Source organism: Notechis scutatus, chromosome 14, assembly GCF_049901735.1.
Source record: "Notechis scutatus isolate UNSWTSFEM ecotype Mainland chromosome 14, rNotScu1.2, whole genome shotgun sequence".
In the NCBI taxonomy this organism is placed as follows: Eukaryota; Metazoa; Chordata; class Lepidosauria; order Squamata; family Elapidae; genus Notechis; species Notechis scutatus.
The window spans coordinates 8346573-8367324 of NC_142022.1; the positions used below are offsets into that span (position 1 = coordinate 8346573).

A 20752-nucleotide genomic window follows, 5' to 3' on the forward strand; every position below is an offset into this window, starting at 1 on the left:
GTCCAACCCTCTGCTTGAGCAGGAGATCCTATACAGGTCACCCTCTACCTACAACCACAACTGAGCTTTCGATTTCCACGGCTAAGTGAGGTGTTTGTGGAGTGACTTTTGCCCCGTTTTACGACTGTTCTTGCCATGGTTTGTTAAGTGAATCGCTGCAGTGGTTTAACTTAGCAACATGGTTGTTAAATGAATCTGGCTTCCCCCCCCCCACCCCCCCACCCCCATCGCCTTTGCTGGTCAGGTCTCCACAAGGGATCACATCACCATCATAAATGTGAGTCAGTAGCCAAGCCTGGGAGTTTTGATCATGTGACTATGGGGATGCTGCAGTAATTGATGGCATTATTTTTACTGTCCTTGTTCTGAGCCAGCTCCCCAAAACACGACAAACCCTCTGACGTGAAGTCAAAAGATTCCTTTATTCGGAGCGCCGGCAACCCCCAGCAAAAAAATTTCTCTCGCAGGCTAACAAGTCCGTCTGTCCGGAAGGTGAATCGTTGTCTGCCACATCTATTCAACTCCGCCCTCTGCCTTTTATCCCCAGAGATAGGGTGGGGTTTCGTTAGCAGCAGTAGCTCTTCCGTCCCAAGGACCGGCCCATAGATTTCCACTGCTCTCTCCTCTCCTCTCTGCGCATCAGGCACTTTACTCAGCTATTCCTCCTCTTCCTCATCAGCCACCTCCAGACCTGGCGGCTGTTGACTCTCCATTTGAGGTTGATGGATGGCCCAGACTCTCTCTCTCTTCTTTCTCTCTCTCTCTCTTTTCTCTCTCTCTTCTCTCCTCTCCCTCTCTTCTCTTTCTCTTTCTTCTCTCTCTCTCCTCTCTTTTTCTCTCTCTCTTCTCTCTCTCCTCTCTCTCCTCTCTTTCTCTCTTCTCTCTCCTTTCTCTCTCTCCTTTCTCTTCTCTCTCTCTCTCTCTCTCTCTCCTCTCTCTCTCCTCTCTTCTCTCTCTCCTTTCTCCCCTTTCTCTCTCTTCTCTTTCTCTCTCTTGCTCTCTTCTCTCTCTCCTTTCTCTCCTCTCTCTCTCTTCTCTCTCTCTTCTCTCTTCTCTCCTCTCCCTCTCCCTCTCTCTTTCTCTTCTCTCTCTCTCCTCTCTTTCTCCCCTTTCTCTCTCTTTTCTTTCTCTCTCTCCTCTCTCTGTCCTCTCTCCTCTTTCTCTCTTCTCTCTCCTTTCTCTCTCCTCTCTCTCCTCTCCTCTCTCCTCTCTCCTCTCCCTCTCCTCTCTTTCTCTCTTCTCCTTTCTCTCTCTCTCCTTTCTCTTCTCTTTCTCTCTCTCTCTCCTCTCTCTCTCCTCTCTTCTCTCTCCCTTTCTCCCCTTTCTCTCTCTTCTCTTTCTCTCTTCTCTCTCTCTTCTCTCCTCTCCCTCTCCTCTCTCTCTCCTCTCTCTTCTCTCTCTCTCCTCTCTCTTCTCTCTCTCTCCTCTCTTTCTCTCCTTTCTCCCCTTTCTCTCTCTTTTCTTTCTCTCTTCTCTCTCCTTTCTCTCTCTTCTCTCTCTCTCCTCTCTTTCTCTCCTTTCTCCCCTTTCTCTCTCCTCTCTCTCTCTCCTCTCCTCTCTGTCTCTCCTCTCTCTTTCTCTCTGTCTCTCTGCTTGATTCCCTCTTCCCCCTCGGAACTCCAAGGTTGCCCTGGTGCTGATTCTGATTCCCACACCTCCTCCTCCTCCTCCGACATACCATTGCATTGGCCACAACAATATTCAAATTCGGACCGCTTCTGACACAAGGCTGGGACTTGAACGAGACAACTGCAAATGAATCCTGTGTTATCAAAAAAGAAAGAAAGAAAGAAAGACAACCAAACCTCCTAAATATGTGATTACGTTCATGAATTATATCCTAAATTTATTTTTTATTTTTTTTCAAACCATCTTTGTAATTTCCCCCCCACACACCGAATTCGGAGAAGGAAGGTCGAGAGAAACGCTTCTTGTTCAGTTTGCAAAATGTGTTTTTCAAAAGTTGGGGATAATTTTTTTACATGCCAGAAGTTGAGGCCACTTGAGGAGCAAATGGACATTTTGTCTTCAGCGTCAGTTGCAAATTGCCGTACGTTTAATAAAGATCTAAGCTATACATTTCTGAGTGAAACACTTGGTTTCCATTTTCACAAATTAACCGTTCCAACCCAACCTGGATTTGGCAGCCTTTGAAATTGAAAGGGAAAAAAAATAATAATGCTGGTTTAAAATAGTTTGCAAAGTTATTTTGAAGGAACATTCTGCACTTCCTTGAAGAACAGAAGTAATAACAGCTGTCTGAAGAGTTCATCACAATTCGGATTTGCTGAAGCAAAACAAAATTAATTGACCTTCAGATCTTCAGTGCTTTTCAAGTTTGGCAACTTTTAAGATGGGTAGGTTTCAAGTTCCAGAATTCTCCTGACCAGCATGTTGGTTGGAGAAGTCTAGTTGAAATCCACCCATCTTAAAGTTGCCAAGTTTACAGATACAGATAATCAGAGTTGGCAGGGACCTTGTAGGTCATCTAGTCCAACCCCCCGCCCAAGCGGGAGACCCTACACCATTTCTGACAAATGGCAGTCCAGTCTCTTCTTGAAGGTCTCAAGTGATGAAGCTCCCACAACTTCCGAGGGCAACTTCTGTTCCTTGGGTTGATTGTTCTCACTGTCAGAAAATTCCTCCTTATTTCCAGGTTAAATCTCTCCTGGTTCAGTTTCTATCCATTATTCCTTGTCTGGCCTACAGGAGCTATCTGCTCAAAGATAGATGCAAAAATAAATAAATACATAAAATAAAATAGCTGGATTTCATAAGGACTAAGCCAAGGATTCAGTGGCATGCAAAGCAAACGGATAGGTGCTGAAAATAGACTGGTTCCCCAAATGAGGCGTATTAAGTACAACCTGTCTCCAAGCGGTGGCGTTGGGTGAAATGAATGTTGGCTAGGAAGTTCTGGGAATTTGAAGTCTTAAAGCCTGCTGGAAGGAGTGATGCGGTGGCCTAGAGATGAAGCTCTCGCCTCACAATCAGAAGGATGTGAGTTTGATCCTAGGTAGAGGTAGATCTGGGCACTCTGAGAATACAGTATATCTGCAGAACAAAACTCCACACTGGTGACAGGAAAGGCATCTGGCCAGTAAAACACACCGCTAGCTCCATTCAATTGTCCCGACTCCACCCTGCAAGAGATTATGGGCTCGTTAAATGAAGGTGATGAATTGTCATTTGAAGGGAGTTTCTTGCCAAGCCAGGCAGCTCTTCCAATTCTCATATTAGACAAACCTTGTAAATTTTGCTGCCAAAGTTACCTGGCTTCCTTCCCAGCATACAGGTGTTGAGTCAGTAGCTGAGATCTCCTCATTCTTTACTCTGTTCTTCCTGGAAAGCAACATCAGCTTTAGAAGCGCTGAAATAAAGGAGTTGACAGGTGGGAATATAACATACAAATATGTGTTTGATAAGGGTGGGAATAGTGGTAGTTTCAGAATCGTAGAATTGGAAGTGATGTCAAGATTGCAGAACGGGGAAAAGTGATTTCAGAATTGGAAAAAAATTTTTGGTTTCAGGTTGCAAATTAGGGGAAAAGTATATTTCAAGATTGCAGAACGGGGAAACGTGATTTCAGAATTGGAAAAAAAATGTGATTTCAGGTTGCAAATTAGGGGAAAAGTATATTTCAAGATTGCAGAACGAGGAAAAGTGATTTCAGAATTGGAAAAAAAATGTGATTTCAGGTTGCAAATTAGGGGAAAAGTATATTTCAAGATTGCAGAACGGGGAAACGTGATTTCAGAATTGGAAAAAAAATGTGATTTCAGGTTGCAAATTAGGGGAAAAGTATATTTCAAGATTGCAGAACGAGGAAAAGTGATTTCAGAATTGGAAAAAAAAAATGTGATTTCAGGTTGCAAATGAGAGAAAAGGTATATTTCAAGATTGCAGAATGAAGAAAAGTGTGACCAGGATTGCAGATTGGGGAAAAAGTATTTCAGGATTGTGGGAATGTGGGATAAAATGATTTTAGGATTGGAGAATAGGGGGGTAGGAATGTTTTGTACGGAAGTTTGGACTTTTTCGACTTGAAGGCTAAACCGTCATATAAATCCATCAGGAAAGCTGCCCGACGAATCGATTGTGGTGTAAAAACGCACCAACATTTTAAAAATATCTTGGTTTCTTTTTTACGAGCATCAGAAGGACTTTTTGTTGCAGATTGCAAGGAGGCTGTTTGGCTGAATATTTTGGAGGGGAGATTTCTGAACTGGGGGAAATGACGCAGGAGGAATGGGGTTGGCTGCAGTTGATACCAAAACCAGTACGTCCTCAAAGTACAACTACGACGGAGCAAAATTCCTGTTGCTAAGTGAGACATTTGTTAACGGATGTTTTTCCCCTTTTAACAACCTTCCTTGCCATATTTGTTGAGCGAATCAATGGCAGTTGTTTAAGTTGCTGAGTGAATTTGGCTCTCCACCTACTGTAATAAATATAATTGTTATACTTTAATCCACCATATATTTATTCAGATCTGCCTAATCCTGTTTCTGGGTTCAGCACCAGCCTGATAAGCCCGAGGGAGGGGAGGTAGAAGGGTGATAATTGTCCAAGATGCTTGTGGGGAGCATGCAAGAGCTTTGCCCCACAGATTGCCAGAAATTGGACACTTGTTGTTGTTTTTTTAATTGGGCACCTGCAGAGCACAGATGGTATTCAGCCGGTTTGGACCGGTTCTAGAAAACTGGTAGTGGAAATTTTGAGTAGTTGGGAGAACCAGCCAATCCCACCTCCGACTGGCTCTGCCAACCCCATCTATTCTCTGCCACCCATTGAGTCCAAGCTGGTTGGCTGGGTCTTCTTTGGTTGCCTTGAAACAGGGGAAGAGAGCTGGAAAGCAGGTTAGTGGGGTGGGGAGGGAAGGGAAGGGGGATTATGCAGTATCCTTCCCTTGCCACGCTCACCACGCCATGCCCAGAGAACTGGTAGTAAAAAATTTTGAATCCCACCACTGGAAGGAAGAGAGGAACAAAAGGGGAAGAAAGAGAGGAAGGAAAGGGGAAGAAAGAGAGGAAGGAAAGGGGAAGGAAGAGAGAAAGGAGGGGGAAGGAAAGGGGAAGGAAGAGAGGAACAAAAGGGATGGAAGAGAGGAACAAAAGGGGAAGGAAGAGAGGAAGAAGAAAAAGGGGAAGGGAGGAAGGAAGAGGAAGAGGAAGGAAGGGGAAGGAAGAGAGGAAGGAAAGGGGTGGAAGAGTGGAAGGAAAGGGGAAGGAAAGAGAGGAAGGAAAGGGGAAGGAAGAGAGGAAGAAAAGGGATGGAAGAGAGGAACAAAAGGAAGGAAAAGAGGAAAAAGGAAGGAAGAGAGGAAGGAAAGGGGAAGGAAGAGAGAAGAGGGAGGAAAGGGGTGGAAGAGAGGAAGGAAAGGGGAAGGAAGAGAGGAAGGAAAGGGGAAGGAAGAGGGGAAGAAAAGGGATGGAAGAGAGGAACAAAAGGGGAAGGAAAAGAGGAAAAAAGGGGGAAGGAAGAGAGAAAAAAAGGGGAAGGAAGAGAGGAATGGAAGGGGAAGGAAGAGAGGAACAAAGGGAAGGAACCAGAGGTGGCATTCAGCCGGATCGGACCGGTTCTAGAGAAACGGTAGTGGAAATTTTGAGTAGTTTGGAGACCTGGCCAATCCCACCTCTGACTGGCCCCACCAACCCCACTTCTTCCCTGCCTCCCATTGAGTCCCACCTGATTGGCTGGGTCTCCTTTGGTTGCCCTGCACAGGAGAACAGAGCTGGAAAGCAGGTTAGTGGGGTGGGGAGGGAAGGGAAGGGGGATTTTGCAGTAACCTTCCCCTGCCACGCCCACCAAGCTACGCCCACCAAGCATGCCACACTCACCAAGCCACACTCACCAAACCGAACCACGCCCACCAAGCAACGCCCAGAGAACCGGTAGCAAAAAAAAAAATTTGGAATCCCACCACGGCTGCAGAGGACATTTACAGTCGGGTTGTGATTATTGTACCTGCCTGCTTGCTGTGTGGCTGTGGCTGGGCTGACGTTAGAGCTCCCTGGATTTATATATAAAGCCCCACGAAGTGTTAGTAGCCCTTTATAATGCCTTGGTGGAGGCCACACCTGGGTTATTCCATCCAGTTTTGGTCGCCACGATGTATAAAAAAGGCTTTGAGGCTTTGAGGCTTTGGAAAGAGTTCAGAGAAGAGCAACAAAGAGGATTAGCGGACTGGAGAATGAGAACGGACGAAGAACGGTGGAAGGAATTGGGTGCGTCTAGTTTAATAAGAAGGATGAGGGGATGACACGACAGCAGCCTTTCCAATAGGGCAATATTTGAGGGGCTGCCCCAAAGAAGAGGAAGTCCAGCTTTTCTCCAAAGCACCAGAAGGCAGGACAAGAAGCAACAGGTGGAAACTAACCAAGGAAAGAATCAAGCCAGCTGCCTCTAAGTTCCCTTCCAAGTCAATTACTCTTCTCTTCTCTTCTCTTCTCTTCTCTTCTCTTCTCTTCTCTTCTCTTCTCTTCTCATTCTCCAATCTGATCCTATTATTCTATTCTATTCTATTTTATTCTATTAATTCTATCTTATCATTCCATTCCATTCCATTCTATTAATTCTCTGATCCTATCATTCTATTCTATTCTATTCTATTCTATTCTATTCTATTCTATTCTATTCTATTCTTTTCTTCCATTCTATTCTATTCTATTTTTATTCTATTTCTATTCTATTCTATTAATTCTCCTATCCTATTATTCTATTCTGTTCTATTCTATTCTATTCTATTCTATTCTCCTATTCTATTCTATTCTATTCTATTCTATTCTATTCTATTCTATTCTATTCTATTCTTTTCTTCCATTCTATTCTATTCTATTTTTATTCTATTTCTATTCTATTCTATTAATTCTCCTATCCTATTATTCTATTCTGTTCTATTCTATTCTATTCTATTCTATTCTCTATTCTATTCTATTCTATTCTATTCTATTCTATTCTATTCTATTCTATTCTATTCTATTTTTATTCTATTTCTATTCTATTCTATTAATTCTCCTATCCTATTATTCTATTCTATTCTATTCTATTCTATTCTATTCTATTCTATTCTATTCTATTCTATTCTATTCTATTCTATTCTATTCTATTTTTATTCTATTTCTATTCTATTCTATTAATTCTCCTATCCTATTATTCTATTCTATTCTATTCTATTCTATTCTATTCTATTCTATTCTATTCTATTCTATTCTATTCTATTCTATTTCCATTCTATTCTATTAATTCTCCTATCCTATTATTCTATTCTATTCTATTCTATTCTATTCTATTCTATTCTATTCTATTCTATTCTATTCTATTCTACTCTACTCTACTCTACTCTACTCTACTCTACTCTACTCCACTCCACTCCACTCCACTCCTTATTCTATTCTATTGATTAGGTGCCGAAGTCCACCTCCAAGATCACTGTGACGCATAAGCTGAACACCTGGCAGATTAAATCGGTCGTGTTTGCTCTGCGTTGGACTCCAGCCTTAAAGCAGACGAATCAGTGGAGATTGTAGGGGGTGGGTGGGCTGCGTCTCGCAAGGGGGCTGGATTGAGGAATTTGGGCTGCAAACACCCTGTGTGAGTGAATAAATCAACACCTTTGCAAATAATGCCCAGAATTAAAAATGCATCCTGTCCCACACCCCTTGCAGGTAAATCTCTCTGGAATTGGGAGGCTGACGCTTCAGGGCTGCTATGCAGACACGGGGCACTTTCGGGGTGCTGTTCTTCATCTTCCAAGGGATGGTCGAGGCCAGAGGTCAGTGGGGAGCCTTGGGGATGCCTTTGGTGGGTGGAGCTGGAAGGAAAAGTGGGTGGGGCTTCATTCTGCTGGTGGGAGGGACTGTATTCACTTATTCCCCCCCGTTTCCATTTTAGCAAGCCAGCCCTGTAGCCCTAAATTCGTTGGCGCGAATGCCATGGTGTGCGTTTGCAACGCAACCTACTGCGACACGGTGGATCCGGTCTCCCTCCCTGACGTCGGCTACTATGTCAAGTACACAACCAGCAGGGACGGCCAACGCTTGGAGCGGAGCGAAGGGCAAACAGACGCCACCTCAGGAGCTTCAGGTAAACCTGGGGGAGTGGGGTTGGGCTAGATGACCTACAAGGGTCCCTTCGCACTCTGTTGTGACGTCCGTTCTGTAAATCCTTTCAGGTGGAATTTTCTACACCTACAATCCTTTCGTTCAGTACCAATACATCAAAGGCTTTGGAGGGGCATTCACCGACGCTGCGGCCATCAACATCCTGAAGTTGTCTTACGCAACCCAAAACCAACTCCTCCGCTCTTACTTCTCGGAAGAAGGTGAGAAAATTGGGAAGGACCGCTTGATGAAAGCTAGCAGCTCAAGGAAAGCTAGCGTCCTGAGGCTCTTCCTCCCACCCCCCTTGTTTATGGCAACTCAAAAACAGGCATAGGAATGCTTTACGAGTTGACACTATCTTTCTCAAAGCAAGGATTAAATTCCGGCAGGGTTACGCTGCGTTTTAAAAGCAAGAATAGCAATCTCTTTTAGGCATACCGTCTGAACAATCCAGAAAGTATTCTGTTTTTTTTTTTTTTTAAGTCCTGTTTTACTGACTTTATGCACCAGCTTTTGATGAGGGTGGGAAAAATGCAAGGTAAATTTATTTTATTTATTTTTGTCAAGCGATGGTAAGATAACAGGTATAAGTATAAACATAGTTATGAATACAACTGGATGGATGCATATAAGAAAAATAAAAAGAAGTTCTGCTTTTACTTTTTCTTTTTTAAATAAATTTTTATTGCGTTTTCCACCAATACAATTCAAATCATATTCACATTTTCAACAGCCTTTTGACATCTACAAGTATTATTATCTTCTACTACTGTAAATCCTAATACATTTAATATACATCTGCCAATAATTGTTATCTTTATAATTAGTTCTATCTTATATACTTACATATTTTACATATCTACACATCATTTTCTCTTACGGTCTCTTACATTTTAATCTCATTTCTTATATCTATTCTCTACCCATTCATACCGTTTGTGTTTTTTCATTTTTAATTGACTTGATTTATCCGCGGAATGCTCCACCTATTGGAGGAAGCGAACACTTCGGTGAAAATATGTTTCAGTGAGAACCGGTTGACTGAACGGCATAGCATGAAAGAAAAAAAAGCATAGAAGGAGAACTTACTGAAAATGTTTTATCGAGGGTATCTCTCCCCAGTCAGACTGGCTAAGATGTATAAAAGTTAATCCCAAAAATGTTGGAATTGCTCAACGGAATTCCAACATACTATCATGCTTGGTGGAGCTGTAAAAATGCACAATAGTTCTGGCATAGGACAGGGAAGTGGCTGGAAGAAATGCTGGGATTTAAAATAGATCAGAATGCTTTTTATTGGGAATTATACCCCAAAAATACAATAAGGATGAGCTTTATTTGATAATGCATGTTATCACTGCAGCAAGAATGGGATTTGCCCAGAAATGGAAGGAGAAAGAAATACCGAGTGAGGATGAAGTAATACAATTCTGATATGCGCTGAAATGGATAGGCTAACCTTAGAGATGAAAAATAAGGACAAATCGGAATATTATACAATTTGGAATAGATTTTACCACTGGTGGGGACAGAAAGGACTTAAGATGGAAAAAAAATTATTGAGAGGGTAAATTAGAGTATGAGATGAAAATAAGACTAAGGATCTTGGAGGATGTAATGTAGGTATGAATAAATGTATATAGGTGTATAGATAAAAACTAATGTATATAGGAATGTATATACTCATACAGACCAAAAGTCAAAACCACTTCACCACGTTCAATGTTTTCGATTGTTATGTTTAATAAAAATTTAATAAAAAAGGGAAAAAAAACAAGGGGAAGGAGAAGGAATAAGATGACCTCTGATAAAGAACTATATTTTTATTTTTATTTTATTTTATTTTAAAACAAACAATCCACCTTCCCTTTAAACAGTGTGTTGTCTGGGTACCAATATCTTGTGCAATAACAAATACAGTTTACACATATTGTATTCGTATTGATTCTCTATCCTTACTTAATACTGATACACACGATATGTCTAATTAGTATAACAATCCCTATCTTACCACATTTGGTTCTGTTAGCATGTTTTTTATATTTCACTCATCTTTTTTTAATTTCTAATTCCCATATTTCTAAGCCATCGATTAAAACAATTCCCATATCAAATAGTATTTGGTTTGTTCCTTCTCTTTAATTGCAAGTGTTAGCCTGTTCATTTCTTACCCATTCTAATATTTTCCGGATCACTTTCGCATCAGTGGAAACCTCTACACTTTTCCAGTTTGATGAGAGAGTATCGATGGCATTATTATTATTCTTTTGGTGGACGTAAGTTTTATATCCTTTTTTTCTTCTTTTTCTGATTGTGAAAATTAGAAGACCAGAATTTTTTTCCTTTCTCTCTCTCTCCGCTTCTGCAGGAAGTGAGTACAATTTGCTGCGTTGGCCCATTGGTTGCTCCGACTTTTCCACGCGGCCGTACAGTTACGACGACCATTGCGTGGATGACTTCGAACTCAAGTGTTTCGAGCTGGCCCCCGAAGACACCAAAGTTAGGGTGAGTTCGGCTGGACTGAACGCACACCCACAAGGGGCTTCCAGGTTGGGTCGCAGGTGGTTTCTGCTTTGCAGCTGAAAGGATGTTCTCCCTGTGTGCTAATTTGAGCGGTGGGCTCCTTGGCGCTCTCTGAGCTTGGTGGTTTCCTTGCAGACATTTCATGACCCAACTAGGTAACATTATCAGTGCTAGAAGGAACCTTGTGGGACCCCAGTGCTTACTTCCCTCCATGCAGACTTAGACCCATTAAGGACTACTTGTTGAGTACGGTTTGTCAGCCAGTTGCAAATCCATCTGGTGGTGGTGCTGTCTATTCCACTTTTTTTCTAGCTTACCAAGAAGTAGGTTGTGGTCTACTTTGTCGAATGCCTTGCTGAAATCTAAGTTTATTATGTCCACAGTATTTCTCTGGTCTACTAATTTAGTCACTATGTTGAAGAATGCTGAAGACAAAGTGATAAATTCTTTCTTCTCACAACACGCGGACAGATTCAATCCCAGTTTCTATTGGGGAAATGTGAGCGCCCCAAACCAAGCTGAAAAATGTCGATCGGTTGGGTCGGTAACCGTTTTACAACTGCTACAACTTAACGACCATAATGGGCAGGCTCCATGGTGGTCATAACGTGAGGACTATCGACAGAGCTCTGGGATCAACATGGTCGAAGTCAACAAACCCACAAGGAGATGGTGTGGATGTTCTTGTGGAGCGTTGATCTGGCCATTCCCCGGAGACAGCTGGTGTCTCTCTCCACAGATCCCCTTGCTCCATCGTATCATGGCCATCACCAAGAGACCCCTCTCCCTGGTTGGCAGCCCCTGGACCAGTCCTGGCTGGCTAAGGGTCAACGACAGGGTTTACGGCCAATCCAGGATAAAGGGCAATCCAGGTGACCGCTACCACAAGACCTGGGCTCGCTATTTTATCAGGTAATAACGCTTTTTCAATCTCATGGTGCCTAGGAGTTTCTTCCAAAACTCTGAATTTAGCAGGCTCCTCCCCTAACTACGCTCCACCCACTTTGTGGCTCCACCCCTTCTTAAACTCCACCCCAAATCATGATCTGACCCCTCTCACAGATGTTCTTGAAAATCCCTGTGTCAGGGATTTGATTTGATTTGATTTGATTTGTCAATCGCTTACAAGGTAACAAATAAATGCTCTGTCTTACATATTGGCAAAAAAAAAAACAGAAAATAAAATACAAGCTGAATAGTCAAGATCTTGTTGATGACCCAAGCTCTGTAAAGGACCTTGGAATACTCACCTCTAATGATCTAAGTGCTAGAGCCCACTGCAACTACATAGCCAAAAAGGCATTAAGAGTTGTTAACCTAATCCTACGTAGCTTTTTCTCTGGTAATATCACACTACTAACCAGAGCATACAAAACATTTGCTAGACCAATACTCGAATACAGTTCATCAGTCTGGAACCCACATTACGTATCTGATATTAGCACAATTGAGAAAGTCCAGAAATATTTCACAAGAAGAGTTCTCCACTCCTCTACTCGTTGTAGAATACCTTATGCCACCAGACTTGAAATTCTAGAACTAGAAAACCTTGAATTACGCCGTCTTCGGTCTGATTTAAGCATGGTATATAAAATCATACATTGCAATGTCCTACCTGTCAATGAATACTTCAGCTTCAACCATAACAACACAAGAACACACAATAGATACAAACTCAAAGTTAACCGCACCAAACTCGATTGCAGGAAATACGACTTCAGCAATAGAGTGGTCAATGTCTGGAATACTCTACCCGACTCTGTAGTTTCTTCCCCAAACCCCAAAAACTTTAACCTTAGTCTGTCTACTATTGACCTCACCCCTTTCCTAAGAGGTCTGTAGGGGGCGTGCATAAGCGCACCAACGTGCCTACCGTCCCTGTCCTATTGTTTCTCTTATTCTTCTTTTATTTTTCTTATATGTACCCATTTCATGTATTCACAACTATGTATACACTTATACTTATTATCTTGTAAACAATTGGCAAATCAAATAAATAAATAAATAAATAAATAAAATAATAGGTGTAAGTATAAACATGAATAAGAATACAGGAAATAGGTACGAATAAATAGGGACAATAAGACGGGGACGGTTGGCATGATGGTGCACTTATGCACCCCACCCTTACAAACCTCTTAGGAATGGGTATTTCTCCTTCCCTTCCTTCTTTCTTCCTGCTCCCTCCCTTCTTTTCTCTTCTCCCTCCCTGTTCTCCTTCCTTCCCCCTTCCTTTCTTCTTTCCTTCCTTCCTCCCACTCCATCTCTTCTTTCCTCTCATCCCTCCGTTATTTTCTCTCCTTCCTTCCTTCCCCTTCCTTCCTTCTTTCCTTCCTTCCTATATTTTTTATTTTATTTATTTATTTGATTTGTCAATCGCTCACAAGATAATAGGTATAAGTATAAACATGAGTTCCTTTCCTTTCCTTCCTTCCTCCTGCTCCCTCCCTTCTTTTCTCTCCTTCCACCCCCTTCCTTCCTTTTTTAAAAATTTTATCTATTTATTTGATTTGTCAATCGCTTACAAGATAATAGGTATAAGTATAAACATGAGTAAGAATACAGGAAATAGGTACGAATAAATGGGGACAATAGGACAGGGACAGTAGACACGATGGTGCACTTATGCACACCCCTTACAGACCTCTTAGGAATGGGGTGAGGTCAATAGTGGTTAGTTTGAGGTTAAAGGAGTGGGAGGGTTTGAGGATGCAACAACAGAGTCAGGTAGTGCATTCCAGGCATTGACCACTCTGTTGCTGAAGTCGTACTTTCTGCAATCAAGTTTGGAGCGGTTAACATTGAGTTTGTATCTGTTGTGTGCTCTTGTGTTGTTGCGGCTGAAGCTGAAGTAGCCATTGACTGGTAGGACATTGTAGTAGTCAATGACTCAAAAGTCAATGACAGATCCTGCCTGGGGGAATTCTGGGAGTCGAAGTCCACCCATTTCTCCAGTTCTTTTAAGCCAAATTGGAAGCTAAACCTGGCATATTTAACTCAAACATGGATTTATTTCTATCGCTTTGCCGATTCTGATGGAATACACGCGTTTCGATCAGCCAGAGAGTTGGGAAATAGAGATTTTCATAAATACAAGGGGTTTGAAATATTTGGGTTTTGTTTTCCGGGCATAGATACCGCATGCTAAACGAACATTATTGCAACGTTCTGTCTTTGCATCTAGGTTCCTAGATGAGTACGCTAAAAATAATATTACTTTCTGGGCGTTAAGCTCTCAGAATGAACCAAACTCCTTCATTTTGATAATCATTAAAAACTTTCCAGTTAATTTCTTCTCACCGCAACACCAACGCGACTTCATCATTAAGGACTTGGGCCCCGCCCTCGCGGCCAGCTGCCACTCAGATGTTCACCTGATCATCCTGGATGACCAGAGGAATAAGTTGCCAAACTGGGCCAACCAGGTAGGTCTTCGAACTGTAGGATGTATCTACCCTACGACGGGCAGTCCTGGACTTATATGACAAAATGATTCAAGGTCAAGTCGTGTTGCGCATAAGTGAGAGGATGGCCTGTATCAAAGCTCTACTTCCTTCCCTCCGTCCCCCGACAGGTGATTGGCAATAGTACCGCGGCAGCTTACGTATCCGGCATTGGCATCCATTGGTACTCCGATTTGATCACCCCAGCTGGACTTACTCTAGATGTCACCCATCACCTGTACCCCAATTTCTTCCTGCTCTACACAGAAGCTTGCAATGGTGTTATGCACTGGGAAGTGAAGGTTGCTCTGGGAAGCTGGGAAAGAGGCACCTATTACAGCAGAAGTATCCTGTCGGTAAGGGGACCCCCAGGCTACGACCCCCAAATTGATCTCTTTGACAATAAGAGCGGCAGGAATGGACAAGTGACCGAAATACCGTTCTCAGACTTCCAAGGCTGTCATAGAGTCTCTGGGAAGCTCAGCCAGTTAATCAACATTTTGCCATAGAGAAGGGGTGGGCTGGAGCATAACAGTCCACCAACCCCCTGCTCAAGAAGGAAGGAAGGAAGGAAGGAAAAAAGGAAGGAAGGATAACAGAGTTGGAAGATCTTCTCGTCCAACCCCCTGCTCAAGAAGGAGGGGAAAAAGGATGGATGGATGGATGGAAAGAAGGAAGGAAGGAAGGAAGGAGGGATAGCAGAATAACATTTGGAAGGAACGTTGGACGTCTTCTAGTCCAACCCCTGCTCAGGAAGGAAGGTAGGTAGGTAGGTAGGTAGGTAGGTAGGTAGGTAGGTAGGTAGGAAGGAAGGAAGGAAGGAAGGAAGGAAGGAAGGAAGGAAGGAAGGAAGGAAGGAAGGAAGGAAGGAAGAATAGCGGAATAACAGTTGGAAGGGACCTTGTAGGTGTTCAAGTCTAACCCCTGCTCAGGAAAGAAGGAAGAAGGAAGGAAGGAAGGAAGGAAGGAAGGAAGGAAGGAAGGAAGGAAGGAAGGAAGGAAGGAAGGAAGGAAGGAAGGAAGGAAGAATAGCAGAATAACAGTTGGAAGGGACCTTGGAGGTCTTCAATTCCAACCCCCATTCATTCAGGAAACCTTGCCCCATTTCAGACAAATGGTCATCCCATCTCTTCTTCACTCACAACTTCTGCTGTTCTAGTTTTCCGTGAGTCCAAGACAGACCATAGTCTGTAGCTTGATTCTTTCGGATTTTCCTCAACCCAGAAATTTCCTTTTTTTCTTCCCCCAGCATGCAAAGGGAAGGAGGGTTGGGCTGTAGTGCAACCAGTAAAGCTACTGATCCTTTTGGTCTCTGCAGAATCTCAACCACTTTGTCACCGGGTGGATTGACTGGAACTTGGCCGTGGACATGAAAGGGGGACCCAACTGGGTGGACAACCCCGTGGATAGCCCCATCATCGTGAACCCCCTCAAAGATGAATTCTACAAACAGCCCATGTTCTATCACCTGGCACATTTCAGGTAAAAACTCAGCCGAGACGGTTTCGCAAGGTGTGGAGGAAGTGGCAATAGAGAGAGAAAAAACAACAACAACAATACAGATGCTATAGAAGGGGCTCGTCCAGTGGCAGGGAATTCTGCAGGCTGCCGAGGAAAGGAACGGAGGGAAGGAGGCAGTTTTACATTTAACGGTTCGTGAATTAGATTAAGGTCCACGAACTGACCTCGGTCCAGTGGTATCGGCTAACATCTTCTCTCTTCCGGCCAGCAAATTCATCCCGGAAGGCTCCGTGCGAGTCGCTCTCACCTCCAACTGCTTGTTCGACAGCTGTCTGTTAAAGACCTCAGCTTTCCTGAGACCCGATGGCACCGCGGTGGTTGTGGTGTTGAACAAGTAAGTGGAGAGGGTCTGGAGGACCCCCAATTGGCAATATAGTGGGCTGGTGTGAAGCTTGGGAGATGGAAGAAGAGAGGATTCCTAGGGAGTAATTAGATAAGAGGCCGAGTAGCCCGCAGCTGCATAATGGGCAGAGAAGGAAGTTTGGAAGAAACCTTTCCTAGTTTCTCAGTCTGTAAAACAAACAGTGAGAGAGTTACATTTCCAAACTTGCAAAATAGTTGTCAGCCTTCCAAATAATAAACAAAAGCAGACAAGCTAATCCTACTTTATTGTAAGGCTATGTTAATAGTATCTTCTAAGTCTGTAAGCATACGTTTCTCACCATTTCCTCTGACCAGAATTTATCCTCTCTTTTCAGTTGGTCTGTCAATATTTCTTTCACTATCTCGGACGATCAGGTGGGTTCCATTAAGGATTCCGCGAGAGCTTACTCCATCCAAACCTACCTGTGGAGGAGGCACCTTTGAGGTCCTGAGGCGGGGAAGGTAATTCCCTACTCGCTCAGGAAGAGCAGGCTCTGCAGAGAAGGGACCTTGTGTCACAGCCCACAACTCACACATTGAAGAAGCCGCTCCAGCTAAACCAGTGGAATGTCAGCCTCAGGAGGCATCAAACTTGGTTGATACAACACAGGCACAATCACAACACCTGGAGCAGTCTAATGATGATGCTCAGTCTCCAATCCCTTGGACATGGACCGTAGAGCTGAGAGCAAAGCAACGATGCTCAATGAGGCTCCTTGCCAAACAAGGGAGTAGCTATCTTAATTAAAGACAGCTGGCCACAGCTTGATTTAAGGGGTCACCATATTCCTGAACCATATTCCTCTTCTGGTCTCCTGTTCTAGTGTGTCATGCTTGTGATTCCTGAAACCCTGATCGTTGGACTGTTTGTCAAATCTGACCTGGCTCTCTGAACTTTGGACTGGTTTTTGACTATTCTTCTGCGTGTTTCTTTTGAGAACAAAACTACTTTTAGACTGTCTACTATTGACCTCACCCCTTTCCTAAGAGGTCTGTAAGGGGCGTGCATAAGCGCACCAACGTGCCTACCGTCCCGGTCCTATTGTTTCTCTTATTCTTCTTTTATTTTTCTTATATGTACCCATTTCATGTATTCACAACTATGTATACACTTATACTTATTATCTTGTAAACAATTGGCAAATCAAATAAATAAATAAAAATAAATAAATAAATAAAAATCAAATAAATAAATAAAATAAATAAATACTTTGGCTAGCTTTAATTTCTTGATTGCTATTTTTTTCCTTGTCTGCTGCTATCTGCTCAACCTTGAGTAAATTTTGGCTTTCCTGACCTAACAACTGTGTGTCTGTGTGTGTCCTCACACTTACAACCATCGCAGTATATCCGTGATTACAACATGGGCAGTTATCAACCAGCATGTCTTTTATGCGGCTGCAGCATCCCAGAGTCATGTGATCCCCATTTGTAACCATTTGAAGCCAGATTCATTTTAACAACCGCATGATCCTCTTAGCAATGGTGGTAATTGGCTTAGCCCTCCTGGCACAAAGATCATAAAAATAAGTCATGGTCATAAAGTAAGTCACTTAATTGCAACAGAGTCAAGACTAATTTGAAGGCCCGAAAAGAAAAACAAAAATTGTTATATTCTTTGGCCTGCAGGGGACGCTTGCAAAAAGTTGCTAGTCCACATGTAGAAAATATCCTTAAAACATCAACAACCTCATCCTTAACCTCACAGGCACTGGCTGATCCTTGATAAAGTTGTCTGCTACACGTACATTTGACTCTTGCCATATCTTAATAATTAACAGTAATGTTAATAATAATTTAAGAGGGTTTTCTGCCAACATCTTAGATTAGCTTTGAACCACTTGTTTAATTGGATCATTATCATATTATTGCAAAGCAGTGGTGGTATTCAGCCGGTTCGCACCGGTATGCACAAACCGGTAACAAGGATTTGGCATGGGTCGCCGAACTGGTAGTAACTTCTGGCTGGCCACGCCTCCGACCCAGTCGCCCCTCCCTTCCCTGCCCAGCCAGTCCTTATCGCGCATGCCCAACATCGCTGACTGCGTTCTTCCCTTCCCAGTTGTCATGCTCTTGGTAGAGTTGGACTCCGATGGAGCGGAGGAGCAGCTGACAGGGAGTGAAGGTGTGGCTCCTGAGGTTGTGGAGGAGGCTGGGGAAGGGCAGAGGAAGAACCAGGCCCATCCCCTCTGCATCCTAGGACATGCAGGGAGGAACAGAGAAGGGAACAAAGTGGCTTATGGGAGAGGAAGCGGCCATGATCCCCCTCACTGGCTGCAGCTGGGGGGAATAGTATATAGGAGGGGCGTTCAAAACACAGCATTGCTAGAAGTGGTAGTAAACATTTTTTGAATCCCACCACTGTTGTAAAGGGCTACCTCAAAACATTTCCACCTGGGCTGCCCTAATTAATGAACTTGTTGGATGATTTCATGAATTAATGGCCTAACTGATGCCAGAGTTTTCAGGATTTTCTAACAAGGTTTTTGGTAAGGAGTTAGCTAATAAAGTTTAATTTTGTTGGCATCTCTTCCCAACAACTCATGCTGTTGTTTTGCACCGAAACATATTAGAAGTGACTCAGAGATCTTAGGATTTCTTTTCCTTTAAAAGATATGTATCTGAAATCAACTGAGTTTTAAGGCTCTATTTTTTCAAAAACTTTTTAAAAAAACAATTTTATTTCATTTTCACAAAACACAGAAAAATAAAACATCTTTTTTTTTTTAGTGAACAGCTTGGTTTCAGGTTTTCAAATCTCCATACAGATATAATCTCAGTTACATATTCATCTTTCATATTCAATTTCATATCTCATCGCTACTTTAAATATACACTATTAATTTTTCTTCTCAAATACTTCCCTCAGGCATATTTTTTAACTCTCTCATTCATTTCTAAATCAAATTCATCCTAAAGAAAAAACTGGTATTAATTCCCTTACAATCCTTCTCATAATTCATTTCAATCACATTTTATAAATCCTTAATATACATTAATATAATTCAGTTGTATTTTACATATTTTCATTTTTTATTTGATCTAGCTGTTATCGTACATTCCATTAAGTAACAATCCCCGTTTCATCTTTCATTTTAATTACATATATTTTCCTGTTTTCTACATAATTTCTTATTTCTAAAATATTTATATAATCCCTTATCACCATGCAGAATCCTCTATTTTAGTTGTAATTTCAGCCATTATCTCTGTGTCTATCAGTCAAACTATTCCCTTTAATTCTTCTACGTTTCCCATATTTCTTTATTTCCTGATTCTGTTTTTTGTAACTTCCTTTCCCCTTTATTTCCCCCCTCTTTTTCTCACTCCAATTTTTGTCCCCCTTACTCTTTCAAAACTTTTGAATGCTTGTTAACTATCTTACGTGGTAGAGTAATTAAGAATACACCTGCCTCCCATTATAAAGGAACAATGAAAGTAAGCATAGATGAATAATATTCACCTTTTTTTTGCTCTTTGGAATGGCTTTATTTAAAGAATATATTGCACTAGCTCGCAATACCCATCCTTCACTACAAAACTATGTGATCGTGGTTAGCTTTGGGGGGAGGAAAATAAGGGGGGGAAAATTCTGCCTCTGCCTACCAGCATCCATCGGTATTCATCTGGTTAGCGTCCTGTCAGTGTGTGAGAGAGTGGAGGGCTGTTTGGAAACTGAAAGAGTATTTGCTGTGTGAGCAAGAAGGAGACAGCAAGGAGCCTGGGCGTGGCTTAGCTCAACTGTTCTGTACTAAAGCTGCCTGGTGCTCTGAAACTGAAACTCCTCTGCTTGTGTTTTGCATTTGGAAGAGATTTCTTTCCAGGTGGGGGAGGAGGAGTAGAACTCCTTAGCATCAGAGCGTGTTAATAATAATAATATACTGTAGGAAATACTAATGCTCTGATGGTCATTTCGAAAAATCCTTTCTTAGTGAGCCCCTAGAAACCAAGAGGAACCTATGTGCCAAATTTCAAGTTTGTAGGCTTTACGGTTCTGGAGATTTTGTGATGATGCGTGAGGGGCACTTCACTTTTATAGAGAGAGATGATTCATAGAGTTTCTTATTTATGGTACAACGAATGCATTTTGTCCTGAGAATCATACCGAGTTGTACATTTGAAATGGCAAGAAAATACAGTATCTTTGATTATCATTTCTCCCAGTTTATAGAGAAGCATATTATTATTTGAGACACAAGAACAGCCCCAAGGTATCTGAAATAAATAAATTAGATAAATAAATCAATAAATTCATAAGCATTTCTAATACCTTTTTCCTTGATTACATTTGAAGGCAAGGAAAAGCCACGATATGCATTTCATATAGAAAGAAAACATGACAGCTGCAATGGTTGCTCAAAATACAACTTTCCATTGTAGTAAATGAAAGCAAGTTTTCTCCAATGTACTTCTGAAAACGTCAACTTAAAACATTGAATTCATTTGAATACAATTTTGCATTCTTTACTGCTAGTAAGATTATGTAATTGACTTTTCTCTACAGAAAATAAATAAATAAACCTTGCATTTTAGAAGTTTAAGAAAAAAAGATATGTATCTAAAATGATTCTTTTCTCTCTTTTTCCCTTTACAAATATAGAGTTAGTTTTTAAGTTCGGAGGGAGAAAAGTGTGTACAGGTAATCCTTGATTTACAACCAGAATTTCTGTTGCTGAACAAGGTGGTTATTAAAAGGGATTTGCTTGATTTTATGATCTTTTTTTGCCACGGTTGTCGCATTTTAATCTTAGAGAATCAAAACTTAACTTTGATCAAATAAACCAATTCTGAATTCCTTCC

General features: G+C 42.0%; 1 protein-coding gene and 1 long non-coding RNA gene across 2 annotated transcripts; both read left to right on the top strand.

The window, feature by feature from the left end:
- The first annotated feature begins 2173 nt into the window (after window positions 1-2173).
- LOC148129529 (uncharacterized) lies at window positions 2174-4470 on the top strand. The gene is made up of 2 exons (XR_015745365.1): window positions 2174-3494; window positions 3665-4470. It is a non-coding gene; the product is annotated as an uncharacterized LOC148129529 (long non-coding RNA).
- A 3151-nt stretch (window positions 4471-7621) lies between these two features.
- LOC113431757 (lysosomal acid glucosylceramidase-like) lies at window positions 7622-17087 on the top strand. Its single transcript, XM_087943671.1, has 10 exons — window positions 7622-7774; window positions 7894-8085; window positions 8174-8323; window positions 10471-10607; window positions 11365-11537; window positions 13810-14050; window positions 14200-14424; window positions 15387-15550; window positions 15798-15923; window positions 16288-17087. Exons 1-10 carry the CDS (start codon window positions 7711-7713, stop codon window positions 16394-16396), a joined length of 1581 nt encoding a protein of 526 aa, XP_087799797.1. The 5' UTR covers window positions 7622-7710; the 3' UTR covers window positions 16397-17087.
- Window positions 17088-20752: the final 3665 nt, after the last annotated feature.